At 44.1% G+C, this 16,604-nt stretch overlaps 1 protein-coding gene across 2 annotated transcripts in view; it reads right to left on the minus strand.

Annotated features, from left to right (window-relative positions):
- Positions 1–16,604, minus strand: part of LOC117766170 (thyroid hormone receptor alpha) — a 63,728-nt gene that overhangs the window by 10,846 nt on the left and 36,278 nt on the right. The window contains exon 1 of one of the 2 annotated variants that reach the window (XM_034592948.1): positions 2,868–3,009. In XM_034592948.1, the coding sequence (XP_034448839.1) occupies positions 2,868–2,899 (32 nt within the window). In that variant the 5' untranslated portion in view covers positions 2,900–3,009. Of the gene's footprint in view, positions 1–2,867; positions 3,010–9,602; positions 9,813–16,604 lie in introns of those variants that run through there. The other variant, XM_034592947.1, reaches the window with a different exon arrangement.

The following is a 16,604-nucleotide window of genomic DNA, read 5'->3' on the forward strand; positions in this document are numbered from 1 at the left end:
AGTGTGACACATTCATCTGATTTGAGTTATTGCTTTAACGCTCATGGAGACATGAATGGACTCATAGACAGTAGATCTGTCATGAAGGGACCGGTGTCGTCTATAGTTTGAGTTTCCTCGACACGACTGAAGATCTCTTCTTCACATCATCTCTTCTTTGTGAATTCTGATTTTACTTGTGGACAAATTCTATTTTTAAATCACATATCCAATTTAGGAAGTTTTTTTAATTTCCTTTTACAGACAAAGAGCAAACAAACAAACAAACACACACACACACTCACTCACTCACAAGTACACACACACACTCCAGATTATATATAATTCCATCCCTTGTCTCTCACACACACCTCCATCCCTCCATTTAATTCTCTATCCTTCCTCTTTTCTCACTCTCTGGCAGCAGATTTGGATTAAATGTCTCCCCCATGTCTGTCTGTCCTCTCCTCTCTCTCTCTCTCATCTCTCCATCTGTCCTCTCCTCTCCCAGTCCTTTCTTTCTTCCTCTCCTCTCTTCTGTTCCCTTTCTTCCTCTCCTCTCCTCTCGTGTCCTATTTCCTCTCGTCTAATCTCCCACTTCCTCTCTTGTCTCCAATACTTGTCTCCTCCTTTCCGTTCATCTCATCCTCTTCCTCTCCTTTCCTTTCCTTTCCCTTGGTTTCCCCCTCTTCCTCTCTCTTCTCTTATCCTCTTCCTCTCCTCTCCTTTCCTTTCCTCTTCCTTTCCTCTTCCTCTCCTCTCCTCTTCCTTTCCTTTCCTTTCCTTTCCTCTCCTCTCCTCTCCAATACTTGTCTCCTCCTTTCCGTTCATCTCATCCTCTTCCTCTCCTCTCCTTTCCTACCCTCTTCCTTTCCTCTTCCTCTCCTCTCCTTTCCTCTTCCTTTCCTCTCCTCTCCTCTCCCTCTTCCTCTTCCTCTCGTCTCCAATACTTGTCTCCTCCTTTCCGTTCATCTCATCCTCTTCCTCTCCTTTCCCTTGGTTTTCCCCTCTTCCTCTCTCTTCTCTTATCCTCTTCCTCTCCTTTCCTACTCTCTTCCTTTCCTCTTCCTCTCCTCTCCCTCTCCTCTCCTCTCCTCTCCCTCTTCTCTCCCTTTCCTCTCCCTCTCCTCTCCCTCTTCCTTTCCTCTTCCTTTCCTCTCCTCTCCCTCTTCCTCTCCTCTCTAAACTTCCATCAGCAGTATTAGGTAACACCCCTCCCTTCCCCTCCCCTCCCCTCCCCTCCGTCTCGCTGGCTGTCAAATCTACTTTCCTCTTCCAACAAAAAAAAAGGGGGGGTGGAAATCCTCTGGGTTCTTGCAGCTCTTCACGCTTCAGCAAACTTATTAATTTTATTGCAGTGTGGTCAGACAGTAACACGGTGGGAAACCGTCTCCTCTGGTTGGAGCACCGTGTGTGTTGAGCTACCGTAACAGAGAAAAACCCGTTCTGCCATTTCTGCAGCTAAAAACAAACCAAATCTCCAATAAATGATATTCAAGGTTCTCGTGTGGACGTTGATTTATCGACCTTCTACATCATCACATCAGGGAGCAGGTGAAAGTCACAGGAGGTGGAGGGCTGGTTAATATCAAACACATCAGATGAAACGATTCTTTGGTTGAGAGACGGTGAAAACTGCGCAGTGCAGAATATCCTGTCGACACCAGAACAAGCTGAAAACACAACGTCGGACACATTCTCAGCTTTTTTCAAGCTTTCAAACATGTTTGCAAACAGCCTCTGGTTTTATCTGCATCAGCATCAAACATTTCCCTCCCACTGCAGATTCCTTACATCCATGTGGAGAAACACAAAGCTCCCGAGCAGCGGCTCCGTTCGACTGAAGTCCTAATTATCTCCGTCAGTGGCAGCGAGCTCATTAAGGAACACGAGCGTTGTGAGTTGATGTGTGGTGAACAGACGCTGTACAGTGCACATGTATTCATGCACAAGTCAGAAGATCAGACCCTCGGTTCGACAGTGTTATCGTCCACTATCGGCCTCTCGGAGACCTCCTGTGAGTATCAGCATCAGAAGGTCTCTGATATTTCAAAGTAAAACCTCCGAGGATTTCATCAAATATTTCAGTTCAAAGTTTATTCGACCATGAAGGAGCAGGAACGTGCGGGACGGCTTCTCCACAGAGGAGGCGTCAGTTTCTATTTGTTGATACGTGCTGAAATGAAATCTTTTATTTCACTGTATTTAGATTATCTTTGGTTGTATTTGTGTTTACTTTATATTTATAAAGTTTATAAACTGTAAAATATCAAAACCTCAATTACAGTTCTCTGTCATGAAGGTTTGATTATGACATTTTAAAGAACATGTATATTCATGTTTGATGGTATCAGCCCCCTGATGGGTCGGGCTCCAACAAACAGATGAGTTATCATCAGTGAGCAGCTGAAACATCATCAGGTGGAAGATGATGTGTTTATAGAATCACTACCATACCCCCCCCCCCCCACACACACACAGTAAACAAACAGGTCACATTTACATCAGCTGGTTGTCAGGCTGCAGAACCTCCTCCTGCACCGAGCAACATGTCAGAAACACATTGTGCTATTTCCAGGGACTTTCCCTCTTAATGACTTCAGCAGAGAAAAGAAACAACAAGTTGGCTTCATACAAAGAATCATGTGAATAACTGGATTCTTTGTTTCATCAAATAAGTCCTGACATGTTATTAGATGAAAGAACTATAATGTGATAATCTCCGTTCTGAGCAGTAATAAATTAGTGTGAAGACGGCGAGGACGGGGAAACAGAGACAGTCCCGAGCTGGTGGGAGCATGTGGTGCGTAGACTCATGGCACCCCCCCCCCCACCCCAGTCGATGCATGTGAACAGAGACAGACACGCACACGCACTCACACACCAACCTGTTGATGCAGTACGGCTGTAAGATATGCATGATGCTGCCTGTGCAGGAAAATCCAGAAGAAGAGACGTGTCAGCCAGCAGCAGCTCAGCTGAGTCAGTGCACGTGTCCCACCTCAACGTGGAGCAGTGCAACAATAGTTCCACTTCAACAGCGGAGGAGCGTGGCCAACAGCGGCTTTAGTTTCCCTGTAACCCCCCCGAGAGGAGCTCCTCAAATCCCCGGCAGCGCCTCGGCTCCCGGTGAAGCGGCTGCTCGGGTCAGAGTGAGTGAAGTCGATCAGCTGTCACAGGAAACAGTGGCTCTCAGACTGGCTGCTGGGTGGAACAGCCACTCTGTTTATCATCCTCCTCCCTCCCTCTTTCTCTCCCTCCCTCAGTTGCTCAGGTCCAGCCCCCCCCCCCCCCGTCTCCCTGTCTGTGTGTGCATGTGTAGTCTCTGCTCTCCGTCATCACAATACACCTCATCATGCTCTCGTCTACCTCGTCCAACCACACTCTCTCTCTCTCTCTCTCTACGTTCACTTCATCTTTCTTCTCCTCTCGTCTTTCTCTCCTCTGCCACCTGTCATCCCTGCTCATACTTTCATATTCCACGTCCTGTCACTCGTCCTCCTCCACTTCCACCTCTCTTCTACTTCACTCTTTTCGTCCCACAGGAGAAAACAACAACAAACAAACAAACAAACAAACTCTGCCGCTCTGCCTCTAAACTCACTTGAGCTCTAACGCTGACTTGGTTACGTAACGTCAGCCTGACTCCACAGAGCAGCTGAGAGGAGTCTTGTGAGGACACACAGATTCGAGGGAGCTCATCAATTGAATTAGACTCGTCTGTGATCTTTGCTCCGATGTGATAAGAACCACTTGTTGTGAAGGCCACAGTTACAGCTGGAGACAGAACCACCTGGAGAAGTGGACCTGAAAGGAAACTGTTTAACAGCCCAATTGGGGGTAATGGAAAACAGAGAGAATTTAACACTAGGTGCATTTACACAGCAATCACTCCATCATACGTCCCACTGTGCTGCACGGATTTTATATTTCTAACAGAAATACTGTCCTCAATCATAAACCATTTATAGTCCCTTTTCTCTTTATAAGCGTTAAGCTACAGTCGTAGTTTACCAGCCTCCCAGGGGGGGGGGGGGGGGGGGGGGGGGGGGGGGGGGGGGGGGGGGGGATCAGCTCTGTATCAGCCACAGTCAGGACTGTAATGGGAAATACCTGAGCAGGAAATATAGGGTTTCACTGACAGCAGCTAAATATAGATCAGAAAGAGGGAAGAGCTCAGAGCAAGAGGATGACGAGCTCGGCATGACTCATGTTGCACTGATGGAATTAGTGTCGGGGAAATATACTGTACATCCACCGGAGTGTTTAAAAGACGGTGAGCTGTTCTCAGACCTGCACTGAACTCCGGATAATGTCCTGACATTCTCCAGACGGGTTCTGCATGTGAGACACGCCCACGTCTGGGTGGAAAGCTCCGGACGTTCTCCTGCCAGCTCAGAAGTAAAGTCTCTGGTTAACGTCTGAATGAGCTCATGTGAGGAAACAGCCGGATGCTCTGGAGGATTCACCGCGGACCAGAGGGCACGGTGATGGCTTTCACACGACAGATGCAAAACTGGAAAGAATACAGATATTTCAAGGATGAAAAAGTGGAGACGAAAATGTCAAGGGAGTTCTGGGGATAAGGGCTGAAGTCGATGTGCCGTGCAGCAGAAGTTAGACTGTTCCTGCCACAGAGACCAGAAGATGGAGGCCACACAAGCAGCTGGGACGGAAATGAAATGCAAACCTCACAAAAATGTGCTTTAACACGATGTAAAATATGAATCTATTAGCATCAGTGCAGACACACAGTCACTGAACCTGATGGAAACAAAGCAGAAACTCCATCTTTTCTCTACACGCGAGATAAAAGAGCAGCAACAGTTCAGGAAATCAGGTCGTTAACGGACTTGAGTAATTTCTAATCCTGTTTCTGTTCGATTTCCATCCTCTCATCCGCTCGTCCCTCGTCTCTGAGGCAATTTTAACAAATATCATATAAGGAAAATAATCCTAAATCCTTCTGAATAAATAATATTTCCTGAGGATTTTCTCAGGAAATATTTCAACTGTCAGAGAATGTCACTTTCATTCAACCGGCTGACGTTAAACTTTGTCTTCATCTCGACTCCACTCTTTGTTCCGTTGCCACTCTTCTCCTCCCGTCACTCCTGCTCACGTCTCCTCCACTTTACTGACGGCGTCGCCCTTTTGTCAGAGCTCAACCAAGCGCCGACAGTTTTAGAAACACCTCGAGGTAAACGCCACCACGTCAGCCGTGTGTCGGACGCCTCGCTGACTGACGAGGGAAGAGGAAGTCGACGTGCAGCTTTAGCTTGTAGATGTTCTGATCCTCCCGGTGACTCAGCAGTCATATGTGCTCATGTGTAAAACTCCCCAGTGACGAGTCCGAGTGTCAGCGTCGTCAGGAAGCGGTCAGATATCAGGGCCCTGACCTCTGGGACTATTTAAGAGGCACATATGTTTGTACTTGAATCTTATTGAGGACACTCATTGGAATAATTCATTCTCTAGCTCTTTAGGGTCTAAGCTCAAAACCGTCCTCACAGATATAAGTACACACACAGTGTTATGTCACTGTCAGTGCCGGGGTCCAGACTGTTATTTCCTGAAGGTAAAATATGAAACATCCAGAGTCTGTGGATACAAAGTACTAGTGTGATGTGTACTTTCTACTGTGGTATATTTACTTTTACGTTTGTCTTTTTATTTGTAGTAGTATAATATATTTTTGCAAAGTATCACGAAGGATATTTTAGATTCACACAATGGGAGAATGGTCTCAGACCTTTCTTCGGTTTACATTCACACCAGTGATGTAACGTGTGTGAATCTCTTCTCGTCACGGGGACTAACAGCTGTATGAAGCAACATCTGGACTGACAGAGCTTTTCAAAGTTTGACAATAAAAACCGCAGCTCGTGACATCAGCAGAAAGTCGGCTCTGCAAACGGGAGCAGCCGGACGTTCTCCATGGTGCAGCTGTAACAAATCCTGGTTTTCTGTTGGCCGGAGCGTGACTTCCTGCCTCAGATCCCAGATCCACAGCTGTGACCTCAGCTCTTCAGCGTGGATCAGGTTCTCTTCACCTCCGCTTTGCACCGAGCGACTGGAACCAGCCGACGCTGTCTTTACCATAATGAAGGAATGTTTGTCTGTAACCCAACACACACCGGCTTGGTCTGACCGGCGTGAGCGGAGAGGTTATCTGGTCTGGACATGGACGAGCAGAACAGAACAAGATCATATCAGCTGATGTCTCACAGACTTATCACCTGTATGTGCCGATATGACAACTTAGATTTTACAGAATAAACAGCTCAGTAAAGATGTGCACATGAAACAAGTTCTATTTGGTTGTATTTGTGTTTTCATTTAAATTATAGTGACTGATAATAAACTGTCAGGTGAGACCTCCTGTGACGTCCTGTATAAAAAGCCTCAATCACATTTTTTCAAGGGATTTGAATTATTATAATAGATTTTTTAATATTTAGTTTTGTAAATAAACAACGATAAAACCTTCATCATTAAAACATCCCGTCGTTATTTCGTCACTTCCCTGTCGTCCTGTGGATTTTATTTTTGGGACGTCACAACTCCGCCAACAATCAATTTCAGTCGGGCTCTAAAAAAACCTGATTCATATAGTTTGCTAAATGCACAACACTGGATTAAATATTGTTTTAAATAATGAGGAGAAACGTTATGTCAGGTGACATGACGCCAGTCGACAGCTCTATGTCTAGAATGTGAGTCCAGCTTCTGTGTGACTCAGTTCTCTGCAGCGAACAGCACAGGTAGCTGTGGTAAAGATAGACAGGGATCCGATTAGAGAGCCTGGTTCTGTTCAGACGGGTTTGGAAACGTTAACTGGATTAACTGAGTCAGTTTTGTGCGTCTGCAGAACAATGTGACACAAACACCTGCTGTTACCGTGGTTACTGTACACACACAGAGGAAGCTGTACCACCAGAATCCTCGAGGACGTAAAACTCTAAAATGTCACGGAGGAAAAACTGGATGAAAACTTGAGAAATGTCAAGTGACTAAAACTTATTTTCCTTAAGATGATTGAAACTGAATCGGCACCAGTTGCATAAATCAACACACACGTTAGAATCCTCACCTAGAATCACATAAGTCCAATTTTATTAAAAAGATTCTGCTTTGAAATCGACGACTCTGAGACGTTCACGACTCCGTGTTGACCTGTTCTCTAATAAACATTTAAAACCTTTAACACTGTTTGATTCTCACGCTCAGTTCGCTGCTGACGTCTCCGTCTCTCAGACACACGGCTGAGAGACGGCTTGTGAATGGACAAGCAGCCGATGCTGTGTTTGCTTCTGCTGCTGCAGCTAATAAAGTCAATGTACGAGTAGAGAGAGGTCGTCTGAGGACGAGGATTCAACGAGAGGCAGAACTTCACAAACCAGGAGGAGGGAAAAACCTATTAGTCCAATTAGCTACGACTTTAGTGTGTCACTAGATCTAAATACTACAACACCCACAATGCACTGCTGCAGTCCAACGTTATGGTTGTTATCTGTCTTGTTTTAGTTCATTAAACTTAACGGAACTTTTGGAAAACAATAGAAATGGCTTTTGTTTCGTAACTTAATGAAAACTCCAAAGACTTCAGCTGGCAGAGGTCGGACTGATGAAGCTGCAACTTCCTGTGTCGGGTTATCACAGTTTTTCCATCGTGGTTAGTTTTACGACAAACAGATAAATATACCGACACAAATCTCTGTGTTTGTTTTGTTTTTGTGAAGCACGAAAGCTTTATTTAAGATTTATGTTTTTAGAATAAGAAATTAAGGCTGAACACAAACACAGACAGACACACACAGACAGACAGAAACACAACAGACACACACGGCAGATTCTATTTTCGTCACCTTCTCCAGGCTACACAAAGCTTTGCAACATCTCTGTGAGTGCGTGCACGCGCGTGTGTGTGTGTGTTTACCCAGAATGCTCTGTGACTCAGAAATCACAAAGGGGAGGGGTCAGGGCATGAGGCAGCGCTCACAAGAACACGTGCATGGTCAATGACACACTTTGTGAGAAACACACACGCACATGCGCACAAACACAAAGCGACAATCCCCTGTTGATGTCACATATTGCGGCGTCCTGAGCTGTCCTCTGCTTTCTGTGGCTCCATCTGCCCTCGCTGCTCCTAATCCAGCTCTGTCCACTGCACTAATCCACACACACACACACACACACACACACACACACACACACACACACACACACACACACACACACACACACACACACACACTTATGTACATCCTAAATAAAATACACACCCATCCTCTCACACACAACGCACAACCTCAGAGTAAAGAGGCTTCTGCCAAAGATCAATTATCTCCCCAGGTAGATGCTGCTTGTGTTGTATTGTGTAACATCGCACACGACAGCAGCACGATGGTGAATCTGAAGGTCATCGAAATCAATACAGCTCTTTCTGCTGTGAGCATGACGGAGCATGACGGAGCATGATGGAGCATGACGGAGCATGACTGTTTCATGATGATAGCAAAAGTTTTAAGCTCAAAATAATTGATATTTGTTCTTTCTATCTGAAGAGTTGTAGCTTTTTTTTTTCAACACAACTGAATTGTGGCCTGTGCAGCTGCACTCACAACAACTGTCTGAACAACCTGAAATGTGTTGACTGGTAAAAAGCAACAACAGCAACAATCGCTCTCTGGGTTCTTGAACACCCTCTCCTGGAAGTCAGCGTTTACTGCAACGTCAATTCTAACAACAACAACAACAACAAGGTGGTTTAACATGAGGTTTATAATATTACACAACTTCTCATCTACACCTCATTAATATTTAACTTCTGTAATGTCATCGCATCGTCCATCTTTGTTTTCAGTCTCTGGTTTTTTATGAAAACAGATGAACGTCAGGATGAACCAGTTGAGTTTGATTTATTTTTATTCTTGTTTCTGAAAATGATTGTGTCGTTACATGTTTTACAAAATGTACTGAAGTGATTACTGTGTATTTATTTGTTTAATATTCACCACTATGGGGATTAAACTTCATCGTCTCACACCGTGTGTGTGTGTGTGTGTGTCTGTGTGTGTGTGTCTGTGTGTGTCTGTGCGACTCCACGTGCCACGGAGACAGAGCAGCACAGATGGCAGCGTGACAGAATGTCCTAACTCCCTTTTACCTCTCCCAAAAAATACTCTGCTTCCTCCCCCTCTTTCTACCCCCCGCCCCCGCCCCATCCCTCCATCATCTACCATCCCTCCATCCATTGATTTATTTATATAAAGCTTATCCAGCAGAACCACTCGTCTGTTCATTCCCTGCTCTTCCTCCTCATTAAAGCATCTTCCTCTCGGCTTGTGAATTGAGCTCGTCTCAGGAATGTGTTCAGTCCTGTGCTTTGAAAACAAAAAGGTGCTGGTGCTGCTCTGCATCTTTCATCCATCCATCAATCTGTCCGTCAAGGCCCGCGGCTGCTTTCTCATCTGTCACTTCTGTCAAAGCAGCGCTCGCCTGCGCTTTGATGAACACACACACACACATGAACACACACACACACAAACACACAAAGAGAGGGAGGCAGAACAATCCATCACATTCCATTCAGCCCACAAACAAACCCCCCGTCTCACCCTTTCTCGTCCCCCTCTGACGAGTTGCTATCCTGCTTGTTGGACATTGGCTCCATTCTGCCTCAGTACCGTCCAGCGGCCAATCACAGGACAATGAGGCGGACCCCAGCCTCGCCAGCCTGCTCAGCATTCGCCGCCGGCGCCTTCAATGGACACGTGAGAATCTAGGAGGAGCATGGTGGGCGGGACGTCGGAGGAAGCAATAAAAAGCTGGGGGGGAGAGAGAAGACACACACACACACACACACACACACACACACACACACACACAGTGTCATTAACAGTTATCCATAAAAACATTACATTACATTTTAAACACATGCATTTGTCCTGTCAATCATGCAGATTGACAGGAACCATGTCAACAGTCAGAGTTTGAACACATGATTTACTTCAGCTCTAAAAAAAAAACACATTCATTTCAGAGCAGCTTCTAATAATTATCTTCATTAACATTGAATCTGCAGATTATTTTACATATATACATTTAATTGTTTAGTCTATAAAACATTCCTTTGTTTAAGGCTGATTAGTGGATTAACTGTAAATCAGTAGAAGAGTGATGGTATAAATTACAGTGATAATTTAGTTATTAGTCGTCTCATTCAACTTTAAAGCAAAAATGGTTTTAAAAAACCCATAAACCCATAAAAGCATCTTCTCAAATTAGAGGATTTGTTGCTTTTTAATGTCGATGAAGTGAAAACAATAATGTGAGTTTCATCCTTTGGGGAATTTTACAATATTTTGACATTTCATGAATTTTAAATTATTAATCAGAGAAGATTTGACAAATAATCTGTTGATTAATTAATAGTGACGACAATTTAATTGTTTTGTGACTGAGAGACTAATATGAATATGAATATGTTTAATTTCAAGTCCTGCTTAGTGATTTTAAACAGAGAAAGCGAGAGCCCACATTTTTCTTGATAAATAACTTAAATGGTTTATATTGACTGATCAGTTTTAAAACGTGTTTCCATTTCCTGTTTGTGTTAGTGACGCTGCTGCAGCCGGAGTCGGACCCGGATGGAACCGAGCCCGGCTGCACTTCTCCAGTCGAGACAGTAGATGGCACCAGAGTGTGGGAGATCAGACTCGAACCCTTGTGACACACTTCTCAACCAATAACAGCTCGTTTACACCGGAGCCGCACATGTACACAAGGAAAACGACAACAGGGGGGGGGGGGATTTCTACTTGTGACCAAACACAATAAATATGACAGATAAATAAGACAATGCGGATTTTTCTAATGGTAAATATGTGTTTGAAATGTATCAGGTTATTGTTTCTGTCGTGCTCGTTATCGACATTCAGAAGAAACAAGGAAAGAATATAAGAAGATTTAACCTCAAATAGAACAATGAGAATAAAACAGGGAAACATTTATATTGAAGTTTTCAGTTATATCCCAGGACCACATCTGGACTTAGGAGGTTTTTCTGTCTCGATATAATAATAATAATATAATAAGAACAACTGCATTCTGCTAAATATTCTATTAGTTATAGCTGATAATTGTATAAGGGAGGATTCACCTTTCCTTAGACAAACAGATTAAACTCAAGATATAGAAACTAAAACGTTAGAAAAGGTGCAGAGGTAAAGATAACGAGTGTGATGAGAGCGACAGGTGAAGAGGTGCGACTACTTTCTGAAGCCAGTGTTTTATTATTCTCTGTTCAACTTCTGTTCGGGGATTATTGATGAAGTTTTGGAACAAAGAAAATACGTATATGTTTTCTTAAAATGTTTAAATTGTTAAAAACAGACGTTTTGTTTCCTCTGCAATGTTCTTTACAGCAAACTATATAATATCTATAAATTCAGCATAGTTTGCTGCATGTTTATTTGACTATATGATGTATTTTTTTTAGATATTTGCATTTAAAATAATAACACACCTTCCAGCGTTAATGTGGAGGTAACGTGTAGTCAACAAAGTTTAACACTGAACTACACAGAGTACACAAACTCCTCTGTGGAGTTCAGTGTTTAAATACCAATACTTCAGTTTGTGTTATGAAGTGTGTTGTGTTAACTCGATTCAGTTTCTACCTTTTTCAATTTGTAACTTCAATTTTTGCAAACTGAAATTAACAAAAAAATACAAATTGAATTTGCTGAAATAGGAAAACTACAAATCCTTCATGAGGCCATGAAATAGAATATAAAAATACTTTAGGTGAGGTATAGGAGGAGCTGAGAAACACACACGCACAGTTGGTGTAAACATCATATGGGCCAGTGTGCTGTCTGTTAACTACAGACAGATCAGTACATACACTCGGACATACTGTACCAGTCTGTGTGGAAACAGGACATTCAAGAGATTATATAAAAGTATTACAACACACACAAAAGCCTACTTACTTACTCGCTGTCTATTTAACCACCGCACACACGCACACCCGCACACACACACCCGCACGCACACACACAAACGAACACGCACACACACGCTGTTGTCTGTCTCTGAGTCGGAGGTTTGGACGACGTCCAAGCTGATTAGATGGAGAGAAAACACAGCGTGATCAAAGATGACCGTTAGTTTCAACCCTGCTCCTACAGCTCGGTTTTCCTCCAAATTGCCTTTTTCTCTCTCTCCCCCCCCCCCCCCCCCCCTCTCTCTACTCTCTCTCTACTTTCTCTCACTCTCACAATTTCCCCATAAGCACCATTAGTGCAGAGAGAAACCAGGAGGACACACAAAAGGACGAGTAGGAGACAGAATTGGATCTGTAACACAGCGTGAACATGTTCTCGTTCACAACACAAGGACGGTCGCTGCTTCTCCAACAACCAACACTCGAAGGCACAAAAAGCCCCAAATCATGAATCTGCACATTTCACACAGATCTACATCAAAGTATTTTACACCTCACGCTCTTTCTCCAGCTTTAATTCATATCACATGATGTCTGAATGTCCGAGATTCAAACTTCCATTTTCCATAAAAAAGATTCTCGTACATGCACAGTGAACTTAAGACTTCCTACTTGAACCTGACACACATTTCAAATAATGAAGTTGAAGTCTGCTGCTGCAGCTGCGTCTCCTCCGGACAACACAAGGTGGTTAGCAGAGCAGCAGCTGACATTTGGAAACCTCACAGTTCAGGGAGTGCATGTCAACTATGGGAGATAGGACCTGTGATAGGACTGGAGCACTGTACACAGCCCATATTAGCTGATGTGAATCCAGCTGAGCTAAGTAACGTAGCCGCACATCCATCACTGCAGGAGATCTGTGGATCTGACAGATCAGCGGGCGGCGCCGGGCGGGGGGGGGGGGGGCAGGACTTAGTGAGTCAAGGAAAACAATTAGGATGTTCTGGGCTTAGATGATTGTATCAGTGCAAGAAGTTAACGACCGGGGAGAAGTTCCAGTGAGACTGTCTCACCGGACCTGGGTCACACAGTGCATGTAAATCAGCAGGTAAATATACCGTGCACGTGTGAGATGTTCTGAGAAGAGATGGATCTGAGGGAGAACACTAAGCAGGACTGATCCTCACTCAAACGTCTGTTTTCAGATCAGATCATCAATAAGCATTTGAGTTTGACTTCACTTCCTTTTACAACCTGGTTTAGAGACATTCCGAGTTGGGAACCATTCCAAATCTAAAAATGTCCTCAGGATCAATGTTGACACAATCACTCCTAAGTCAACGTTCCACGAGAGCCACTTCTGGACCTTTCACCAGAGTCACAGTAGTTTGGTATCTGCTGCTCACATTACACTCTGCTTTCAAAGTAATGATAAAACATTCATGTACTTATATTTGATCGAATGAGAAATAGAAACTGAGTCATTTGTCATGTTTTATTCTCCTGCCTGTGTTTGTCTCGGGAGTCGGTGGAGAACTCACATTTATCAGGACACAACGTCTCTCAGGTGAATTTGCTGAATGTGTAAATCGGTGAGTGTTTGCTAACAAGAGTGTGTACAGCTCCCCCCCCCCACGCTCCACGGGGGCCAGGAACCTGTCGGGTGTGAGCATCAGAGTTCAGACTTAATCCTGGAAACCACAACAATCCAGCACCTGACACAGTTTAACGTTTCAGTGAATCATGCTGGCTGATGATTTATGGATGTTTACCAGTTGAAGTTAGATATCCAGGAGGAGGAAGAGGATTCCAGACTTACAGTATCTGCATGACGTCAGCTTCTGAGCATTAAGAGACAAGCGAAGGGAACGCAGTGTAAAGCCCAGACGGTCCAGACAGAGAAGGTCACAGTAAAGTGTTTCAAGGTCATCGTGGAAATATTCCAGCTGCCAACTCTTTATACTGGAGCCGTCATCTCCCCCTGCTCCGTCCTCACCTGACGGAATTACCACAAATTAAGAGTTCCTCCTTCTGCCAAACCCTACATGTGTTGAAACGGTTTACTTCACATTCATATTTCAAACTGACACAGAAGTGGAAAGTTCCAAATCCACGTCCTCCCTCCTCATTTCAGCCTCGGTTCCTCGGTTCCTCTCTTCCTCCGTCTCTCTCTCCTCTTTCTTTCTGCCCTCGTTCTCTCCAGCCTCCATTTCTCTCTGAGCCGGAGGCGTCCTGTCGTCCTGCGCTCCCTCTTCCCTCTTCCCTCGCTTCACGTTTCAGTCTTTTATTTACAGTAATCATCTGCTCTGTGTGCTCATTGTGTTCCCCGCTCTCATTGACTATGTATGGCTGCTGTTTTTCTGCCAGACTTTAATTACCGACCGACGGGACAGAGAGTGTGTGTGTGTGTAAATGTGTGGGTGCACACATTTATCATATACGAGTGCAGTTTTGTGGCATTGTGTCTGCACACAAGTGTGTTTTCACTAATGAGTTTGCACGCACACGCACACAAATCCCTCTGGTTTGCATGTTTGTGTGTGTGCACGTTACAGGGCATCTCAGCGTCCAACTGTGTGTGTGTGTGTGTGTGTGTGTGTGTGTGTGTACACGTTACAGGGCATCTCAGCGTCCAACTGTGTGTGTGATTGCATCAATTCAAATATCTCTATGTACATCATTTTGAAAGTATTTTAGGTTTGACTGAGGTACAAAAGTTTGTGTATTAATAAAAAACAAAATGTGCGATGGACATCACGGCGCTGCATGGGCGGATGGTAACGCTCCAAGAGAACCCAACATTAACAGAGGATCCAGGTCAGTTTCATGACGTCCAACTAGACACCAGCTGTTCTAATGCACCGGAGTCACGTGACAGTATCATCTGCATGTGGAGGGAAACGTTACGTCAGCTGGTGACTGGACATTTCACTCCTGAAGCGTCTCAAAGCAGAACCAGTGACTCCACTACAGACGGTTGATTGCTGCACCAGCTGAACTGAAGTGAACACAGTTTATTGAATTACTGGATTTTATCTGACAAAGAGGGAGAAAGAGTTTCCCTGTGATGCTCTGAAGCAGAACCAGGATCAGCAGAAGACGCCATCAAGTGACTTCACATGTGAGAGTAGGTGTTAAGTTGCCTTTTAAGCCGACACTTATCAGTGTGAGGAAACACACGCAGGCTGTTCCCGGGCCTGGACCCTGATCCTGATCTGAGACGTCCGGACGCAGTCTACTCCGCCCATCAGCTCGTCCACAGATTAAAAGAATATAAGAATATCTCAGATTGAAGCTGCAGCTTTACAGAGAAACTTCAGACGATTTACATCCTCGATTCACTGAAGTGTGACTTTCTAGAGCTGCAGACGTTAGGTTCAACACACATCTTTTATCATTTGGTCTATAAAATGTTTTGTGTCCGACCAACGCTCCATGAATCAAAGCTTCATTTACACCGGGAGAGAAAGTGGTGGATTCTGCATTTGACGTTGTTCTTGCTGACCAAGACATTTTGGATTTTAATTGTTCACAAAGCAAATGATTTACAATCAAAGCAAAAGGTTTAAACGATCGAATGTTTGTATTTCATGTCTCCTTCTGCTTCAGAGGCTGAGAAATGAAAGTCCTCAGCTCTTCAGAAAACCCTCAGATCACGAGTGACGGTTTTCAAACACTTCAAATTAAGAGGCAGATTTTATTCGGCATCTTGTGTCAACGATCATATAAAGACGAAAACAAACCATTTTCTTTCAAGTTCAAATTGGAAAATTAAAATGGTTCATTTCCATTTTGTTTAACGATGTTAACGAGCTCACGTTCACACTGAGACAAACATAAAAGCAAAGAGTGACCTTGTGAGATCAGAGCTCCACAGTCTCCCCCCCCCCCCCCCCCCTGTCTCACCCCCCCCCCCCCCTCAGTCAGGGTGAGGGCAGCCAAGAATGTGGGCCATGGCTGACCTTCCCTCCGCCTCTCCTCCCTGTTTATATGCAGAGCGACTGCACCCCCCCCCCTCATCCCTGCGTCCACTGTTGATGTTACTCCTCCAGCAGAAGCTGCTGCAGCTGCACGATTGACCCGTCTGCTGGAAACATGCAGGAACTGAGGAGGGTTGATAACGAGTTATGATTCTAATTAATTCAACCGCATCGCTTTAATGTAATTTCTTCATTTTAACCTGGTTTTCTCTTCTGCTCCATGTTGAGCTTCTTCAGCATCAGGCCGGTGACACTGTGTAACTGTGTTAAGATGAAATGATGGTTGTACTTTGTGATTTGTACGAGTTGAGAGATGTAAACATGTTTTTATGTCGTGGCCCTGATGAGAGAAAACACTTCACTCGTGAAGAAAGAACCTGAGTCGCTGGGAACAGTTCAATGTCACTTCCTGTTTCTGTTCCTTTCTCCAACATCGATGAAATGTTGTTGTGTTCAAGTTGTTGTGTTTTGTGAAATCTATTTATGTTTTCTAGTATTTTATGTTTCATTACAAGTTGTTTTTCTAAAATGTGTTTTCTTAAAAATCTTGTGTTTTGTGAAATGTGTTTACAAAGGCTTTGTTTCCTAAGGATGTCGCAGTGTGTGAAATGTTTTATCTAAACACAAAATCTGAAATATCAAATCAAAAACGTGTTAAAAATCCAAGACAAATTTGTTTGATGTTT

Source organism: Hippoglossus hippoglossus, chromosome 8 (genome assembly GCF_009819705.1).
Source record: "Hippoglossus hippoglossus isolate fHipHip1 chromosome 8, fHipHip1.pri, whole genome shotgun sequence".
In the NCBI taxonomy this organism is placed as follows: Eukaryota; Metazoa; Chordata; class Actinopteri; order Pleuronectiformes; family Pleuronectidae; genus Hippoglossus; species Hippoglossus hippoglossus.